This window comes from Vanessa atalanta, chromosome 4 (assembly GCF_905147765.1).
Source record: "Vanessa atalanta chromosome 4, ilVanAtal1.2, whole genome shotgun sequence".
Taxonomy (NCBI): domain Eukaryota; kingdom Metazoa; phylum Arthropoda; class Insecta; order Lepidoptera; family Nymphalidae; genus Vanessa; species Vanessa atalanta.
In genome coordinates this window covers 6889321-6908166 of record NC_061874.1, presented here as the reverse complement: position 1 = coordinate 6908166, position 18846 = coordinate 6889321, and the positions used below count along the sequence as shown (strand labels likewise).

The window sequence follows — 18846 nt, the reverse complement described above, 5'->3', positions numbered from 1 at the left end:
TTATCACCTTAGAATGTTACTTAGAATGATAATCTGTATGAAACTTCTTTATTATTGAAATATGCAAATATGTGTTAAGTCTTCTATTAATGTGGATTACCAAAATTTATCTAATACTTTAGAAAATTCAATGGGTGTCTGAAATATTATTTCCAATGGTATATCCTTCATGTATCGAACTCGGCTAGTATAACAAAAAAAGACTTATATTTTTTCAGCTGGACAAACGCCTGATTTATTACTGTGGTGTATTTGTAATTTGTTCAACTACGCTGCATTTATAAGAATTTTCCTAATTGCTCATTTCCCTAATAATTAGCTTTAAATCGAAACTAAATTAAGGCGAACACATTGCCTCTATTTGAATCTGAAGGTTACGGTGAAAACCCTTTGATTTCTATTCACTGTGTCATATGGTTATACAACACATAAAAATATGTATTTCTAATTCCCATCACATCAAATGGAAAGTTTACTTTCTTTTGGGGTTTTTTTTTGTAAAGATATTCATTATATTTGAATCCATAACTTTTAACATACATTTATTACTAAAATTATAGTTCATTTAAATTACGTTGTCATTTGCTATTGGACAGAGAGTAAAGCTGCCAATAAACGCTGCCTTACTGACTGACAGCCTTAATGTGAGGATTGCGTGGACGGAAACGGATATTTTGTATTCACGCCGGGAAACAACAGCAGTAGGTACACTTTAAGTGTCCAGAAGCCATCATTAATACAATAACAAATGAATTATTAAGATTTTCTATCCACCCTTGCCTTATAAATAACGTAAAATTTGTCAAGATACTCGCTACGAAATTCGAAGATCCATTAACTTTGTTTTAATTCAAGCATCTAAGGACTTGAGAAGTCACTTGAATTTCGCTCGGAAATTTAAATCAAATATAAAATAAAATCAATAGTCTGTCTTTAATGTCATATCATAGGTAGGCAGACTTACAAATGGGCCACCTGATGGGACGAGTAAATGGTCATCACTGCGACATAGACATAGAACTTAAAGAAGTATTAATCTATTCTAATATCAATAATGCCCCACCATTCTTGGGAGTTAACATTATATCCCTTGTGCCTGTAGTTACACTGACTTACTCATGCTTAAAACCGGATTTCAACAATACTAAGTATTGCTTTTTGTCGGTAGAATATATTCCAATTTTAAATGAACGAATAAATTAAAATTGATTTGTGGGTTTAATTTAACATTTGTAACTTGTATCAAGAATTTAAGTCTTTATAATCTATAAATTAACGTCAACATTAATTTGCGATGTATATCCAAATATTTGTCGAATTTTCGACAATCGAACAGTTATATCTTCGTAGCATTAGCTTTTTGATGTATTTTAAAGTCATCTTGTGTTAATAGTGTAAGTCGATTTTTGTCCTAGTGATTATGGGACGATAGCTGCATATAAAATCGGTTATAGTCTCATTTTGAAGAGCTCCAACCGTAGATGTGCAGAAAATTAAAGAGGATTCTTGATCGCAATTTACTAAATTGTTACGATTTCACAAAGAATTAATTTTAGAGAGAGGCAAAAAGTTACTGGCCAGTTAGAGAGTAAAAGAAAAAAAAATGAAAACGTAAACATTCTAACTGATTAAATGTATACTATTTGATATTAAAAATTTCATTTAAAAGAGGTGTCATAATTCTGGTGCTAATCTTCCTTAAAATCTGTCTCAAATATTTTCAATAAACGCGAAGTTTTGCAGGAGACCCACTAGTATAATATTAAGGGTGTAATTACAAACGCAGTCAATTACGTTAATTTGATTTAATTTAATATCGTATTAGTGACACAATTAATTTGCAATATCGCGCGGTAATTGATTTCAGTTAGCTAGTATTCGCGACCGCGTCCGTCTACACCACGCCTCGCCACACCACCGCAAGCCGTCAAGTAACGTAGCGTCATTTCACGCTCAGAAATCTGTGACGAATGGCATGTGCCTCGTACACGTGTTATGAGTATTATGTGACCATGAAATCATACTTTCCGATTTGTTATAATCGGTTTTTATCTATAATATACATATATATATGTAACATGACCGTTTTATTATTTAATGTCTAGTCATGTGTGTCATTGTAATCAAAATGGAGGCATAATATAATTAAATAGGAGACTGTTATATCTTTATAAAACACAACATAAAAACAAGCGTTTTTATGTTTAAGCTATTTTGTTTCAAGAAATATAGGCCTTTCAGAAAATAATTGCCTTTTTTGCCAACGCAAGCACAATAATTACAAAGTTGCTGGAAGTTTATATGAATATTGTCATAAAAAACAATTATCCTCGTCTTGAGTTGAAAGAAAAAGAAAAATACACTTATAACGGTCGTATGATTTTCAACTGTTAAAAAAAACTAAGATCAGAACACATCTCATTGGCACTGAATTAGTTGTATAGTTTATAGGCTATGCAACGTAACACTTAATTAAAAGAAGCTAAGCAATATAATACATAACGCTATAATTGTTTAGTCGTGTGGAGCCAGGAGTGACGGGCTGAGAGAGGCGGGGTATTAGCTCTCGCCACATTGAACGCTGTGGGATCCAACTTATTAGGAGATTTGATCATGCGAATAATACTCGTTTTATACATTATATTGCCTTCGAACCCATCTATTGTGCTGAGCTCATGTGATATCGTCTGAGATATTTCAAATTTAATATCTTTTCAATTGTAATATTACATTCTTAATAATAGAATTGCTTTATATCTTTACGTAAAAGTATTTCTTGACTACTTTCATATTATTAGATTTTTATTACATTATGTCCGAACATTTTTACGATTTACTATTATTTCATATTACTCTATGTATCAGCGATAATATTGCTTCATATTCATAGCTTCTTTAAATACTCGTCTACCTCTCTGGGACACTTCGTTTCATATTTCGACAACGTCTCGCTGGCTCTGATTATGTAGATAAAGATTCCTTTGCGGAGTAGATTTTACGTAAACATACGAATAAGATCAAATCAGATATGCATAGAATCAGTTTTTATCTTCACAGATATATGTAGAAAGAATTTCGGAGTTATGTGATGTAAGTATATGTCTCATATCGTAATTAAGTTTACTATTTTCGCGTATAATTAATGTGCATTTCTCTTTGAACCTTTAGCAGCTCAGGGTCTTCGTAAATTAACTCTGTATGAGAAAAGTCTCTTTCAACGCTTAATACAAAGTATATTTTAATTATATTATAATAACATAAATAATTAAATAATTGTGGATTAAATGAATAACAATTTACTTAGATATGTATAGATATCATTCGAACTTATTTCATTAAATGACATAAGATTAATTGTACTTAAAAATTTGCTTTATATTAGATTTTTTTTCATATATTACATAGATTAATTTAATTTACAAATATTTTTTTAATGTTATTATATTTAATAAATTATTTTTTCGCGGAATAAATTAAGTAGGTATAATAATTAAATTCAAAATTATATCTGCGCGAAAATCTAATAGTACATATACGCTTATAAAAATAAATATATTTGTTTTTTTATTTATTTATATAAAAATATAGATAGAATGCCTCTGCCTCTATTATTAACTATTTCCGTTAGATTAATCAATATATTTGCATAAAATTATAAATATTGCACCATAAGCGTTACTTTATTAAAAATACCTCGAAAGGAAGTCAGCCAGCTGTTTTTGAGAAATATACTGATGCCTTAACCCAAAGTAATAAATATAATAATATAATAATACCATAAAACATGATAAACCAAAATATACTAATAAAACTGGTACTAAAGGCAGAACGTCTAAACACAAATTTCCGTGTTCCTAACTTGAAAAGTCGAACTTTTCTCACAAACTTTTGTCTCATTTTAACCTTTATAAGATATAGATATCCAGAACATCTTTCTTTATTCTCATCTACGTTATAAAAATAACTCTTATACCACCCACCTGTAGATGTGCGTTGTCTATCAATCTTCTATCTAGTGTTAAACTTTTATCAAGTAGATATGTTCAACTAACAACAGACGTTTGTTCTTAACGGACGTATACTACAAACGTTAAAAACAACTACAACTTCCACATTACATGTACACAATCGTGTTTCTTTTTTGTAACATCCAAATATATCCTTAACTATCTACATATGTATAGTTTCTTTTACCTGTTTCGCACTTTTGATCGAGTCCAAGTGTGGTCTTATTGGCCGTCCACCTCGAATCCAATCGAGTAAAGTGCACGGTCTTACCTTCTAAGTTATTTCAGTGAAACGTTTCGATAGTTGACATAGCTCAGGTATTGAAACATGAGTGCTATGTGTAAGTATGTTGATCTCATGTGCAACGTCAACCCTTGCTGCCAACTTTTTCTACGATCGCCCAATACTCGTAAGCATTCTTATTAAATAAGATCTCAGAGTATGGAAGAAAATGCGGATGGAGGAAGCGGAAGGAAGATACAATCAAAACGCGTATTCAAATTTCCGGTACTATGCTCAGATATTTGACAACTTGTTAATATGCCAATAATAATTCATTATTAAAGTAACAGCACTATCGGTGTATTAACAAAAATGCGCGTCGTTTCGCACTTTTTTTTTATGACATAGGCGGCAAACGAGCAGGAGGCTCACCTGATGGAAAGTGACTACCACCGCCCATGGACATCCGCAACACCGGGGGGCTTGCAGGTGCGTTGCCGGCCTTTCAGGAAAGAGTACGCTCTTAGCACTACGTACTACTCATAAGGTGTGTAATTAATTGAGAAGAACTAAGTCGTCACTTTAAAGTGCTCTATGAAGCACTTTGAAAAGTTAAACTTAGCCTCTAATATATAGAAATTAACCTTACAATATACACCTAAAGCAAATAGATAAGTTAACAAAGTTCTTAAAGTTTCTAGTGAACGTGTTGTTTTTCCAAAGGTACACATTCAATACGTAACAAATAAAACTATTTTGATAGCACCTGCTCAGGCTACTATTTGTTTTCCGTGAGTAAAGAACAAAAGTTAAACTATAATGTGTTCTGGGAAGTAACTAATGGGCGGCAAGTTTCAGCTGTAGGTACTTAAGCGGCCAATTCTTGAGGCGAGACTACTTTCTGAGTACACATTAGTGGGCGCCGGTAGGTGCTTTCTTGGCTAAATCTTAACTATCTACTTAAGTCAGTGTCAGGGTGAGCTCGCGGTCGAATTGAATAAACCCCTCGTTCTCTCTACGCTTGCCTTTATCTGCTTTCATTACTCGAGCTTCACTCAGATATTTGGTTCAATTACGCAGTAATTTAGTGAATCAATGCAGCATTCTATCAGCTTCTTATAATGTTTTGTTTTGGGGGAGTAATATCATAGTACTTTTTCAATTTAATCGTGAAACTAATAAGGCTTCAACATATTATATTCAGAAAATAATATTAAATGAGCTGTGATGGAATAACAAAGAAAAACCCGAAATATATGATTTTTTGTTATGATATCACTTATTGCTTGTTTATTTTTTAACGTGATGCAGTTAATAAATGGTGTTAAATTGAAACTTCATGTAACTCTTAATAAAATAACATTAATATTTTACCCTAATAAGATATCATTAATTACAGTGGATTATTTGGTGCATGGTACTCAAACGATCTACTCACTGGGTTAATACAATAAATACGAAATATCAATAGCCTTAATGGTGTTAATTTTTTATAGAAAAACACTTATGTAAGGCTAGAAATAATACTGGGTTATTATTTGGTCAGAACAGAGTGTCAGTTTCCCATTCATTTCACTACAGATAACATTTATAAGGTATTCCTGTTATGTACTAAGAAGAAAAAACTTCTGAGTCGAATCGAATTCACACTCAATTGAAAAAAATCACTATCTCATTAGTTTTATTGAAATAACGGATCGGACTGATAAAAGCTGATAGGTTTTTCTTTCAAGTAATTTTCAGAAACAGTCCGCAATTAGGAAGTTAGCAGTGTTACACTTCCATGCCTCAAACAGCTATTCAAAGCTGTCCGTTCAGTCGTATAAGATCAGATCTTCTTTGCATTGAAGACATCATAAATATTTCATAATGCAAATTTAATATTACAATACTGTTATATACTATTCATAATATTTCGTAGTATGTTCATGGTACACTGGATTACTTTAGCCAAATACACTCCTAGTGAGACTCCTGGCTATTTCTATTCATATTCAATGTATGTATTTAATTAGTTTGCCAAAAAAAAGACCCGCTGAATTACTTTCGCCGGTTCTTCTCAGGTCAGGGTGTTTCCTTTTTCGATCAGGTGGTAGTGTTTAATTTGACTATCAATAAATAAAGTGTAATGCATCTATATTAAATAAAGGAAATTGAGTTTGATTTTGAATTTGATAATACTTGACATGATACTTTTAAACTTTAGTTCTCGGCAGTAGTTGTTTATAAATTGATAATCACTAAAAGCAATAGGAATTTAATGTTGTCTTAGATTTTCGCGATTATTACACATTGAAATAAAACTAGTTTTTAACGGATTTAATCGCGTATATTAATTATTTTAACATCCCGACGTTTCGAGCACTTTGCGGTGTTCGTGCCCGTGTCAGTCTGCCCGTGACCACGCGATTAAATCCGTTAAAAACTAGTTTTATTTCAAAGCAATAGGAATTTTTATTTTATTTGTTTACATTGATAATATTTCTTTTGGATAAAATTTATTTATACTTAAGAACAGATATCTGTTAAATGGAAAGTCTAAATTCTAACACTGTAAATTACCGAAGTTTTCATTGTATCTGAATTACCGAAATTTCATTAGTATCAAAAAAAAATTGATTGAAAGCCTGTATAAGAATAAAAAAGATGACCTTAAATGATAGTCAAATCTAACCCAGATTTGACTATCAATTTGATATTAAAATCAATTTAGAACCTCTGGGGACCATAAAATGTATATTTGTATAAATATGGACAGCCAAAATTTTGCTTTCCATAGTTGAACATATATAAGACTAGCTGAACCTGCGGCTTCACCCGCACGAAATTTGTAAAACGTTACCTACAACCTTTTTAGCACCTGTAGGAGCGATTTAAAAAAAAGAGCCTATGCCTTTCCTCGACACTTAAACTACTTCTATATTTATCTAAATATTTTATCTAAATCCGTTCTTACGCGACTTAAGCGCGGAGAGATAACGGACAGTGTTACTTTCGCATTTATAATATTACTATAGTTATTGAATGTAATAATTTTCAAATTATGAATTAAAATTATAATGTTTGAAAATATTACATTCATACTTTTTGTACATGTTTATTTATATGACATGTGGAAAGAAAAAAAAAAATCAAAATCACATATCCGATTACAGCGTTTATTTCAGTCCTAGGCAACTTGCGAAAAACCAAATGTTTCGAAAATACGTGCATGTAAAAATCGAACGATAAAATTTAAACGTAAAAGCACTTTTCATTTTGTGTAATACTTGCATCATCGTGATTTCATTCGATGCGGGCGTGTCACTATATCGCGCCGTAAATGTTTTATGAGCCACGCACATTGTCAATTTTGATGAAGGTTTACTTTGCGAATAACTGACCAATGAAATGGGATTGTATCGCTAACTCCCTCTAACTAATAATGTATTACACCACGGTGTCCTCATAAAAATATGTTTAATGACGTCATAAAGATTCGATATGCCCGCGCGGCATTGCGCTGAAAATGTACTCTCGATAAAAGTGTGCTTATATGTATCTATAAATCCGTGAGAGTTTCATTTTATCACCATACCTCTATACACACGAACATAATTCTTATAGCATTCAATATTAATATGTATATATTTTATAATTGCTAAAATGTTGTATACATTAAAACAAAAACTACTAAATTTCTCGTTGGTTAGATAGTTTTTACGATAATCCATCTCGTAAAATTAAGTACCTATATTTTGTTTTGTCTATTAAATGAGAATAACAATTTACTATGAAATTGTTGAAAAGGAAACCGTTACTTTTATGTTTGTCTTTCGTATTGAATAAACAACGCTTACAACTCGCCTGAATATTATTACCACATTCGTTCAGTGAATATGACGTGAGGATTATGCAAGAGACCTAATTACATTCCGGCGGGGATTATACAAGGCTTCATGACATGATGCTCAGAAAATGTATCACACAATAGAACTTTCACAAAGGCCGATTTTCCTATTGAATTGTCTCGAAAATTTACCCAAGCTCGGTGCGCTACCCCACCCTATTAACCACAAGTTTCGTTATTAGCGACTGTGTTCAGAACTTTTGGGGGAATAACCTCCATTTTAGTTAATATTAAATTCTTAGTTAAAATATCCATGTCAAATTTCTTGCGTCTTTGATATTGAAGAATAACTTCTTATTTGAAACGGTTGAATCATAATTATAAATTGCATATTTATTATTTTAGTTATTACTTTGTGTACACAACGCCTTAGGTGAATATAGTGCATTAAATATTAAAATTTGATAATTCACATTAAAATCAAAATATATAAATGGTAATATTAATTTATCGTTAATTGATATCTTATTAATCGATTCGATAATCTCTTGGTCATACCTACTCATTATTTTTAATTTATTCTTATTTCATACCTAATGTAATTAAGTCTCTCGTAAGTCTTTTGTTTAATTATGAATTACGAATATCAACATACAAATGACCAATACGATGGTAAGTATTCACCCTAATAGACACTCTCACTGTAAAAATATTAACCATTCTTACTTCGTCAATAAGTCGCCTACTTTGGGATCTTGTTAATGTAAATGTTATATTCTTGTACATGTAATTACACTGGTTTCATGTAATTCATTCTTCAAACTCTTTAAATACTAAGTGTTGTTGTATTGCGATAGAATAACTGAAGTAAAGTAAACTTAGGCAAATAGGCTTGCATATAATCCAAAGCCATTAAAATTAAAATAATCTTGTAAATTATAATAACTACTCATTAATACATTTTTTCAAATATCTTCGACTTTAGAATAACATACAAAAATTTTTATATATTTCTAATTTACAACATATATTAAAGCTTTTTTTCATAAAAAAATATAGTTAGTTTACTATCTAAACTGCCAATTATAATATATGTATTTATACAAATTAAATATAATCAAAAATGTTTTGCATTGTTAACTTTAGCAAAATAAACGAAAGAGTGACGGTAAACAATAAATTACACACAAACTTTACGAAACTTGGTACGATCTTCAAAAGGCCGTAAACGTGATTAAGAAATTTGGGGCGAAATAAGCGAAATTACTCTGGAATTGTCGGATCTTACTCGACATTATAGAGAATCATATAGAGTGTTTGTTTCCTAACATATCATTATATAAAAGATTTTTATATAATTTAATAAAATCATTTCATATTTTAATGCAATGGTATGGAAAATTTGTATGGAAATCTCGTAGTGGACGGGTTTACTGATGTCCGTCCTTTCTTTGGTATTCAGTGCGTGCGGTATGGAGGAAAATTAAGGTAGGCATTCGCGGACATGTGGACTTTGATTCCATGCCGATTTTATATGAAAAATAGCCACCACCTCATATGGTATTCATAAAAGCAGTACATGAATATTTATGTTAACTGTCATATTTTCATCTACCTTTCATCTTTATATATCGAATATGAAACGTTCATCTTAAAATGGTAAATACGGAATATACACCAGAGTATTATATTTTAACCTCATAACCGATATTACACGTCTGACCGATTTTAATTTGCTTACGTTATTACATATCCGATATTGCGAAATCCAATATTTTTTACCCGTAACAAATTATACATAAAATCATAATTGTAACAGGATTCAACTAGGAGGATAGCTTATACATATAGTAATCATTTTAGATAGTTCAGAGTTCTACCAGTGCTGATAGCACAACAAAGGCTTGATAAATGGATTTTACCTTCTCTTGTTTGAACAATAATTACTTACTTTGAAAGTAAATCAGTGACGAACATTTTTACTCGTCGCGCTCGTCGCGGAAGCACTTCCATTCCATCATAACTTTCCAAACTTATCTTAGTTAGGAACGATCAATTTTCATTTTCTCTCGATTACACTCCTCTAAGAGATGAAATTAAAGTACTGTTAAATTGCTTTTTTACTAATGACAATGTTTCACATAGTTTATAATGAAATAACTAATAATGATTTATAGTAAATTTTACAGTTCAAAGACACAATATTACACGATCATGACGCTTGATGATTGTCTTATAGATATCTAAATAAATATTATATTAACATTATTACTATTTATTATGATTTTTTACTTGTTAGCGCGAATGAACTATACAGAGATGCGTATACAATTTAATATAAACGTAACTGTTCCCCTTCTGTGTGTGTGTAAAACCGCGTAATATTTCAAATGAAATTTTGCTAAATAAAGTTGTTGTGACTGTTTCACAGTTACACGCAGTAAATACCTTTACAATCGATTTAGATACAGATAAAGCTATAAATAAACATTACGTCTGCAATGAATAACGAGGAGCCGACAGATTTGTTTTCATTTCTTCCGCTTCAGCCGTATATTTACATATTATACAAGCCGGAAGACCTATGTAATACATTTGCAAGATGATAAACAAAACGGAATACGGGAAGCTATGTATTACTGAATTTCGACAGGCGGCAGTTTATCAAGGGGAGCGGGACTCCGAATCATCTCATCACGTCCTATCATCTCAGCTAGAACATTCGTCAAAAATTAAAATACCTCCGCTTTACGGTGGTCGAAGTTCAGAAAATTTCAACGTAAATTAACCTTTATTTCGCCTCGATAAGGATTAATTCTATTTTTTGGGATCGTCACATCAAATTGTATGTTTTAGTTAATTTATTAGAAGATAACTGACTTATATTAAGTGTATAGCTTAAATAATATATATATTATCGTTTATATTAAATATTATAAGTGATGAGTATCGTGACAAGTTTCTACAGGAGATTTATAAAATATGGTATTTTTTCTTACAGACACTTCAAAATCAATATAAAAAAAAATGTGTGATATTTATTTTAGGAAACATTTTCATAGTTATCTGTTTGAATGTAATGAATGTAATATCACACTAAATATATAACTGGTGAATGCGTATAACGAACCGAAAATTTAATTAATTAATTAAATTAAGTATATTAATTACAGAACGAAACATACGGCAAAATTTTAATTAATAAATGTCACAGCCTAGTCAATTTCGGTTGTCTTCCTTGATTTATTTTTGATTTTTTAATAAGTTTGTATGTAACATATAAAAACATTTCATGGTCAAGACTTCGCCATGAGATAAAATCCCAAATAAAATAAACAATACACGTGTACAAATTACAATACGTAAAACATGCAGTTGGTGAAGATCCTAGACAAGTCCACATATATCATGCTCAAAGGCCACACTCGATAGATTGATCGGCGGCGCCGGACATGCGACGAAAATATACCAAAAGGAGCGAGAAAACACTAAGACAAAAATGGTGAAAGCAAACAAATGCCCTGTCGATAGCGTGACAGAAGGATTGATAGTTAGCGCTCGTCGTGAGACCGATCCCATTCCACCTCTGTCTGCAAAAATACGCTTCGTGATTTTATTGTATGAGTCGCCTCACTAATAAAGCTAATGTTTTTGTTAGGTTCAAATGTTTTATTTCATTATAGGTCATACTGTTCAATTGAATTGATCTGAGGTTTTCAATTAAAATACAAATAATTCCAAATCCGTAATAATCGTTAGTTATAGAAATTCAACTCGAATAATTATAAATAATAAGAGTTAATAAAATCCACATTACAAAGAATATATAATTATTTTCAAAAAAAAATATTAACCTTAACGCATTTCAGCCTTGCCAGCCCTTCTCGAGGGTGACTAGTGAACTGCGCAGGACATAACTATAGTGTATAAATGTGTGCGCAAATACAGTCAAGTGCATTCTAATCTCCATCACAATCCGAAGGGACCGCAAATTTGACCTACTGGAAATAATTCAATGTATTACTTACTAATATATAATCATATTTAAAATTATAGTCAAATAAAGTAATCGATTATAAATTAATCCTATGTAATTACCGTCTGTTTCTTTGTTATCTGTTTCTTATTTTGTTTCAATATTTTTATCATAAATCTGAGGATTTTTTTCATCTATTTTCGATTTTGGTATATGTTTTAGTTTACCGTGACTTATCTATAAATAAATATAAATAAAATAAATATAAATATTGGACAACATCACATAAATTACTCTGATCCCAATGTAAGTAGCTAAAGCACTTGTGTTATGGAAAATCAGAAGTAACGACGGTACCACATACACCCAGATCCAAGACAACATAGAAAACTAATGAAATATTTTATACTCATCAAACTCATATAACAAAGGATATTAAAATGTAAGTTTTTTTTATTTGCTTGTGATAAGAAAAGGCTTAAAATTTGTTAAGCCATATTATATATTTTAAACAAAGGTAAGGCTTAAAAATGATGAATATTTGTTTTTGAAATGTTAATAAATGTATCAGTATATAATTTATTATTAACAGTAAAAAGAAATATCGCAATAGCAAAGGAAACTCTAGAGTAACTTTTGATATCAATATACTAACATAAATTATAACGACATAAAAAAAAAACAAATAATTAAATATATATCAATAATTGATATATATTTAATTTTATGGCTTTTATGAAATATTTTATATTTATTTTAAATTGTAGCTTGGTTTTATCCGAGAGAGTTGTTGTCGTATTTGAAAAGGACAGGATCATGTCGATCTGGAGTATTAAGTCGTTAGTTTACAATGCACAAGGGAATTTTCAAACAAAGATAGATGAGAAAGCAGAACACGAAGACAACACGCGGAGATGAAAAGGAGATCGGCTTCGCTCCGTCGAGAACAGATGTAATCGGATTTCGTGTCTATGTATGATTTATACGAGCTTTTCTTAACAATGTGGTACTTTACCGGTTTACTGTAGTATTATATACTATTTATGAAATCACAAAGTTAAATAAAAATATAGTATTTTTTTATTTACATTTTATTTCGTAAGTTAGTCTAGTAATACCTGATGATATTTTTATAGTAATGATGGTTGCCATTGCCCACAGACACTAGCGATGTCAGAAATTTTACCTATACATTATACCGTCCTAGCGGCGCCAACTACGCATCTTATGATGGGTGTGCTTATAATTATATTGGCTCAATCATCATTTCACTCGACTCACAGCAATACACAGTATTGGTTTTTAGCAAAATAATCATTACTGTCCAATGAGTGATATCTAGACGAATGTCTACAAACTCGTAAAACGCGAATACATGGTAATAACATTTACTTGTTTTGTTAGCAGGTTCAACAATAACACATTTGTTTGATTTGTTCCATGGCCACGGTAGAGGCACCTTTTCTAGAAGCGCTTTGTCGTTTTTAATAAAATGTTAGGGATTTTTTGTCAATAGCGGACTTATTAATATCTACAAAAAAGATTTTATTTATATCTAAAAAAGCCCTGATTTCGTCATTGACTCACCGATGACCACTTGATGATGATAACGTGTAACTTGTACCCTTCAACTTCTTAAATTAGAGGGTGGGAGTTTGTATAATACTTTCGCAATTTTGACGCTAGGTGTCCGAAAATTGATATCAAGGCTCCTTGTTATTCTAAATAATAAAAAAAAACCTATATTTTTTTGTCAAAAGAAATGAAATCACACCAAAAACATTTTCATGTAAAATGTAGCCAAGACGAGACTATATGATTCGCATTGTCAAAGAGTTCTCAGATCTCATGTAGAGCCAAGCTTCTGACTCTACACTCTTCTCTACACTCCTCTCTACAAGGTACTCTACAAGGCCTAAAACAAATTCTACACCGTAGTAGCTTGGTCGTTTTGTTACTACAAGACAGAAACAGTGGACACATTTTTCACCTTACGCCCATGTTTTTATATCGAAATTATTATTCCGCACATTATATTGATAAAAAATACTTTAATAGCTTGCAGACCATAAGCTTCCGGGTTCAAACCTATGGTCTGGCAAACAGTAGCTTTTCAATTTTGCCGTCAAGAACACCGGATTAGGAAGCAGGCAGTGTTACGCTTCCGTGCCTGCGGAAGGCCTGATTTCTCTTCGATCATATTAGATTTCCTTTCCACCGGATTATGAGAGTGAGAAAATTTACATATGATTGCTTACATGTGTTTACGCAATATATTTATGTGTTATAATATTTTCGCATCGACATAAAATATTAAAGAAAAATTACTACCAAAAAACAGCAGACTTGGATAAGGCTAAAATGTTGACCTATTTACTGAGGTACTTCCTTAAACAAGGCTGCTACTACGGAAAATAGAATGGCTGAAATGACCCAGCCCAGTTAACTGTCAGGTCAGAAAAACTGAAGTTTCATATGCTGACTTTGTCTTTATAATTCATCATATACTGAGCAGTGAGGGGTAAAATCGTGAGACAACCTGCATGTATCTAATTTCACTGAATTCTGTCTATCTGCTCGCAGTAGAGTCGCGAGTTGGACTAAGCTCCAAACGTTCTCCTCAAAAGCCCAACAGGTATTTGAACCTTTGATCCCTATATCATCGGCTGTATAAACTAGACACTAGACCAACAAGGTATAAACAAGCATACGGTATATAATATAAGAATTTATCAATACGGTCAATCGAACTCCAGACTTACAACATTTAGTTTTAGTAACCACAAAAAATATTTTTAATATATTTTATATTGTTTCAGAATTCGTCATGTCTGAAGGCGGACATGGTGGCTCCGGCACATACCCAGCTCGTTCTCCTATGTCTAGCTCCACTACAGGGCACTCCAGCTCAAGTCATCACAGGTGTGTTATAAATTTATACTGCTATCTGACAAATTTCATTATAAATGCTAAGGTGAAATCAGGATCCGATATTGTAAAAAAACAACTAATGGAGGCGTTTTAGCTTAACGTATGACACTCGAATCAAAAAATAATCGAATAATTTCAACACAACATGTCAGTACAATTTGAAAACCTTTTAGCAAAGGACAAAAAGCTATGTAAAAGCTTAAATTTTAGTTGTGACTTGAGCAATAAAGTCACTGAATGTGCACGTGAAAGCCCATAAATTTAATAAAGACATTTCTGACGATAAAAGAGTGTCTATCGAGAGACTAAAAAACCTTTATGAATGCACTTACTTTCTAAAATTTCCTTTGAGTTCTCGAGCCCTTCCAAATTAATCTTAGCTCTCGTCAAAAGAATCGCAAATTTCCGCATTCCGACTTAACATTGAATGAATATCGGCGAATACATTTTGGAGACAAAATTTGAATTATTTAAAACATATGATCTATGTCGATGATTAAGTATTTGCAAAAACGACTTTGAGAAACGTTTAAAGTCGTTCAAAGCTCTAGAATAATGTATTTTTTTTTTTAACAGAAATAATCTTGTCTCTAAATCAACTAATTAAATTAAACTTTATGTACCTAATTCAAATCAAAATGTCTTTTCGAACAGACATTTATATTAATACCAAATACATAATAAAAAAATCTTCAAACTCAAATTGTGATGTGATACTGCCTGGTAGTAAAAACGTGTCCCACAACTGGGTTGGTCCTTCTCTTAAGGAGATTGTTTACAGCTTATCCCAAAACGCAACTTCAAACTGAATTACATCTGTGGCAGACTTTTCTCATGATTTTCTTTACACTGACTAGCACTAAATTAATTATGATCACAAATTAAGCAACTATAACACAAATATCTGTAGTGCAGCATAATTTTTGGATAAGACACACGCATTCCACAGCTCTTTTGCCTTAAAAAATTTAGTGCAAAAATAGCATCATTTTAATTTATACACTGTTATTATTTTTAGTTACAGTAAAACATACTTCACTTTTTGAATGTAATATTTAGGGTCATAACAACTTTTAGATCTAATTTGTAGGTGTTTTGGCTTTCTACGAGGTGGTCTATATTACTTACAGTACCATTATCTATACAACTTAAAACGAGAAAACAGTATTGCCAGTCTAATATAAATTAAAAAAGATATGATTAAAAACTCTAATTATTATTTTTATTTAAGCTTGTGTGAATTTCATGATTAATTCTAATCGTAATTGTATTCCAAAGGTAATAAAAAATTGACAAACCCGCCAGCCTCCACGAGACAGCAAAGAGCGTCACAGGCTCTACATTAATTTAAACTTATCCGTGAGAAAATACTTTAAACTTTTCAAACGCGAAGGCTTTCTAGCTTACATTTTAATTCTAGTTCTGTTTCCGGACGTAGGAGATAGTAACTTAGTTATTTAATGAAGAGCCTATTTTAAATAGCGCTGTTAGACCATTTCCTATCGCTAATCGAACAGATTTTTTTTATTCAATACTATGAATTTTGTCTGTTCTCGTATAATATAATCAAGAGAGTTAATGAATACTCAAAAAAAATATTAATTTTGATCTTAAGATGGTGATGATACTATTAAATTTTATTAAATTTTATCTTCACAATAAATAAATTTATTTTAACAATAACCCAATCCCAGTTACTTATTCTCACCTTACAAACAGGTATTTGAAAATTCACTCTTTTGTTTCTAAGCCGGCGTAATCATAAATGTTGAATGAATGATAATGCGTATTCCATTTTCGAACTGTTCCACCGGATGTTTTTAATTTATTATGGTGAAAATTTTCATAATTGAAAAACATCTTTTATCGCTTTTTGTTACATCGATCGACACAACAGCGATGAAGTTTAAATCTTATGGATAAAAATATAATTACTACTTAAAATATTTTTAGTAATATCTATGTCTTATAGGTCTTCAAATCATTTATTATTTTATAAGAAATCCGTCGACAATGTCGACATGTATGATGTAGGTTTTTCTAGTATAAGTTTTGTGTATTTAGTAGGTTTTTCAGTTGGGTATCCCCATTTATCCAAATTGATGAACTTATGCAATAAATGTATTGTATAAAGTTTTCTCATAATACTATTTTTATGTTAAAATGAATTATTCCAAAGCTAGTTATTGTGTGCTAAACGGCAGTGAATTTAGAAACTCATCCGTGCAACTTCACCTAAGGCAGCGATCCTCCCCAGTGACGTCACAATTTTATGTAATTAACGTACGTAGCCGTTCGTGTCAGGTCTTGTTACACTGCAGATAACTTTACTCAGGAGAAATCCTCGGATATTTTGTCCTTATAAATCTCGTCTCTCTTGCTAATATACTGTTGAGTGGTCTAGGGCAGCTGACAACTTAGAACGAGTAAAGTATAGTATTAATATTTTCCTAGTGATATTTACAATATTTTAGTATAAGTATTTATTTTAAAAAATATGAATTTCAAATTTACCATTTGTGTACTCTAAATAAATATGAATTTGCAAGCATAGAGAAATAAAAAATATTTGTTATGTTATTTGAACAATGGCAGCCCTAGTTCTGCATAAAAGCAATAATGGCTAGATATTTACGAGAACTGCCAATCATTAACATACCGGTTCATTGCGTTTAGCGTGCTCACATAAAAATAATATTCTGAAACTATATTTCGATTCCTATATGCCGCTAGTCTCGAATAAAATTCCTCTATGGAAATATTTTGCATTGTGCAATGTATTGATTGTTAAATAATATAAGTTTATCATTCCAAACATTATAAAAATGTATTATTACAATATAAATAAATAATAAATAAATATTGGACAACATCACATACATTACTCTGATCCCAATGTAAGTAGCTAAAGCACTTGTGTTATGGAAATCAGAAGTAACGACGGTACCACAGACACCCAGACCCAAGACAACATAGAAAACTAATGAACTTTTTTCTACATCGACTCGGCCGGGAATCGAATCCGGGACCTCAGAGTGGCGTACCCATGAAAACCGGTGTACACACTACTCGACCACGAAGGTCGTCAAATATAAACTTAACAAATAATATGTAAAAAATAAACATTTAGTTTCATTGCAATAGGGAATAGAGCATAATTGTGAATGTTAAATTAATGTTAAGAGCACGAAAATGTTACCATTATAAAAAAAAAAATTGTTCAATGAAAATATTTGGTAACATTTTATTTGAGATATATATTGTAGCAATAGTATCAGGACATTAACTTCATAATATGTATACGTAGTGTTCTGATATTGGGACACGGACGATGTTAGTAATACTTGTAAGAACTAATCATCAAGTAGTTCATTTCTTTGTCTGCCTCAAGTAAAAAAATATATATATTATAGACGGCTCTACAAACGAGTATGTGATAGTGTGCAGTGTACGATCACCGGACGTACTCCTACGCCGCTCGCCGCGCTCCACCGAGACATGGAAATGCTCTACTGAATCTATTTACCACCAAAACCCCTTATCTACTTTTTGCTGAGCGAAAAACTGAAATGCAATTTTAAAATTAGCAATGCTGAAAATTTTAGAGAATGCATTCGCTTTTGTTAAATACGTAACCAAAAATCAAATGTACGCTTCCATCTTTCTTTATATAATAAAATAGCGAACATATTCATGTTTTTTTATTATACTTATTCTCTTACAAAACTAATTTATCTCGTAATAAATTCAATTGAATGTGTCCTATATAAATATTTTTAATAAACGGTATATATGGATTGTCATACTGATTAATTTTACACGGGATATTATGAGTAATATTATGTTGCTGCTCTTTAAATATTAAAAATATAAAATACAA

The 18846-nt window shown here is 31.2% G+C and overlaps 1 protein-coding gene across 1 annotated transcript in view; it reads left to right on the top strand.

Moving 5' to 3' along the window:
- Nucleotides 1-18482, top strand: part of LOC125077978 — a 124216-nt gene extending 105734 nt beyond the window's left edge. The window contains exons 5-6 of the mRNA XM_047690113.1: nucleotides 14855-14957; nucleotides 18380-18482. Coding sequence (XP_047546069.1) covers nucleotides 14855-14957; nucleotides 18380-18482 — 206 coding nt within the window. The remainder of the gene's footprint in view (nucleotides 1-14854; nucleotides 14958-18379) is intronic.
- Nucleotides 18483-18846: the final 364 nt, after the last annotated feature.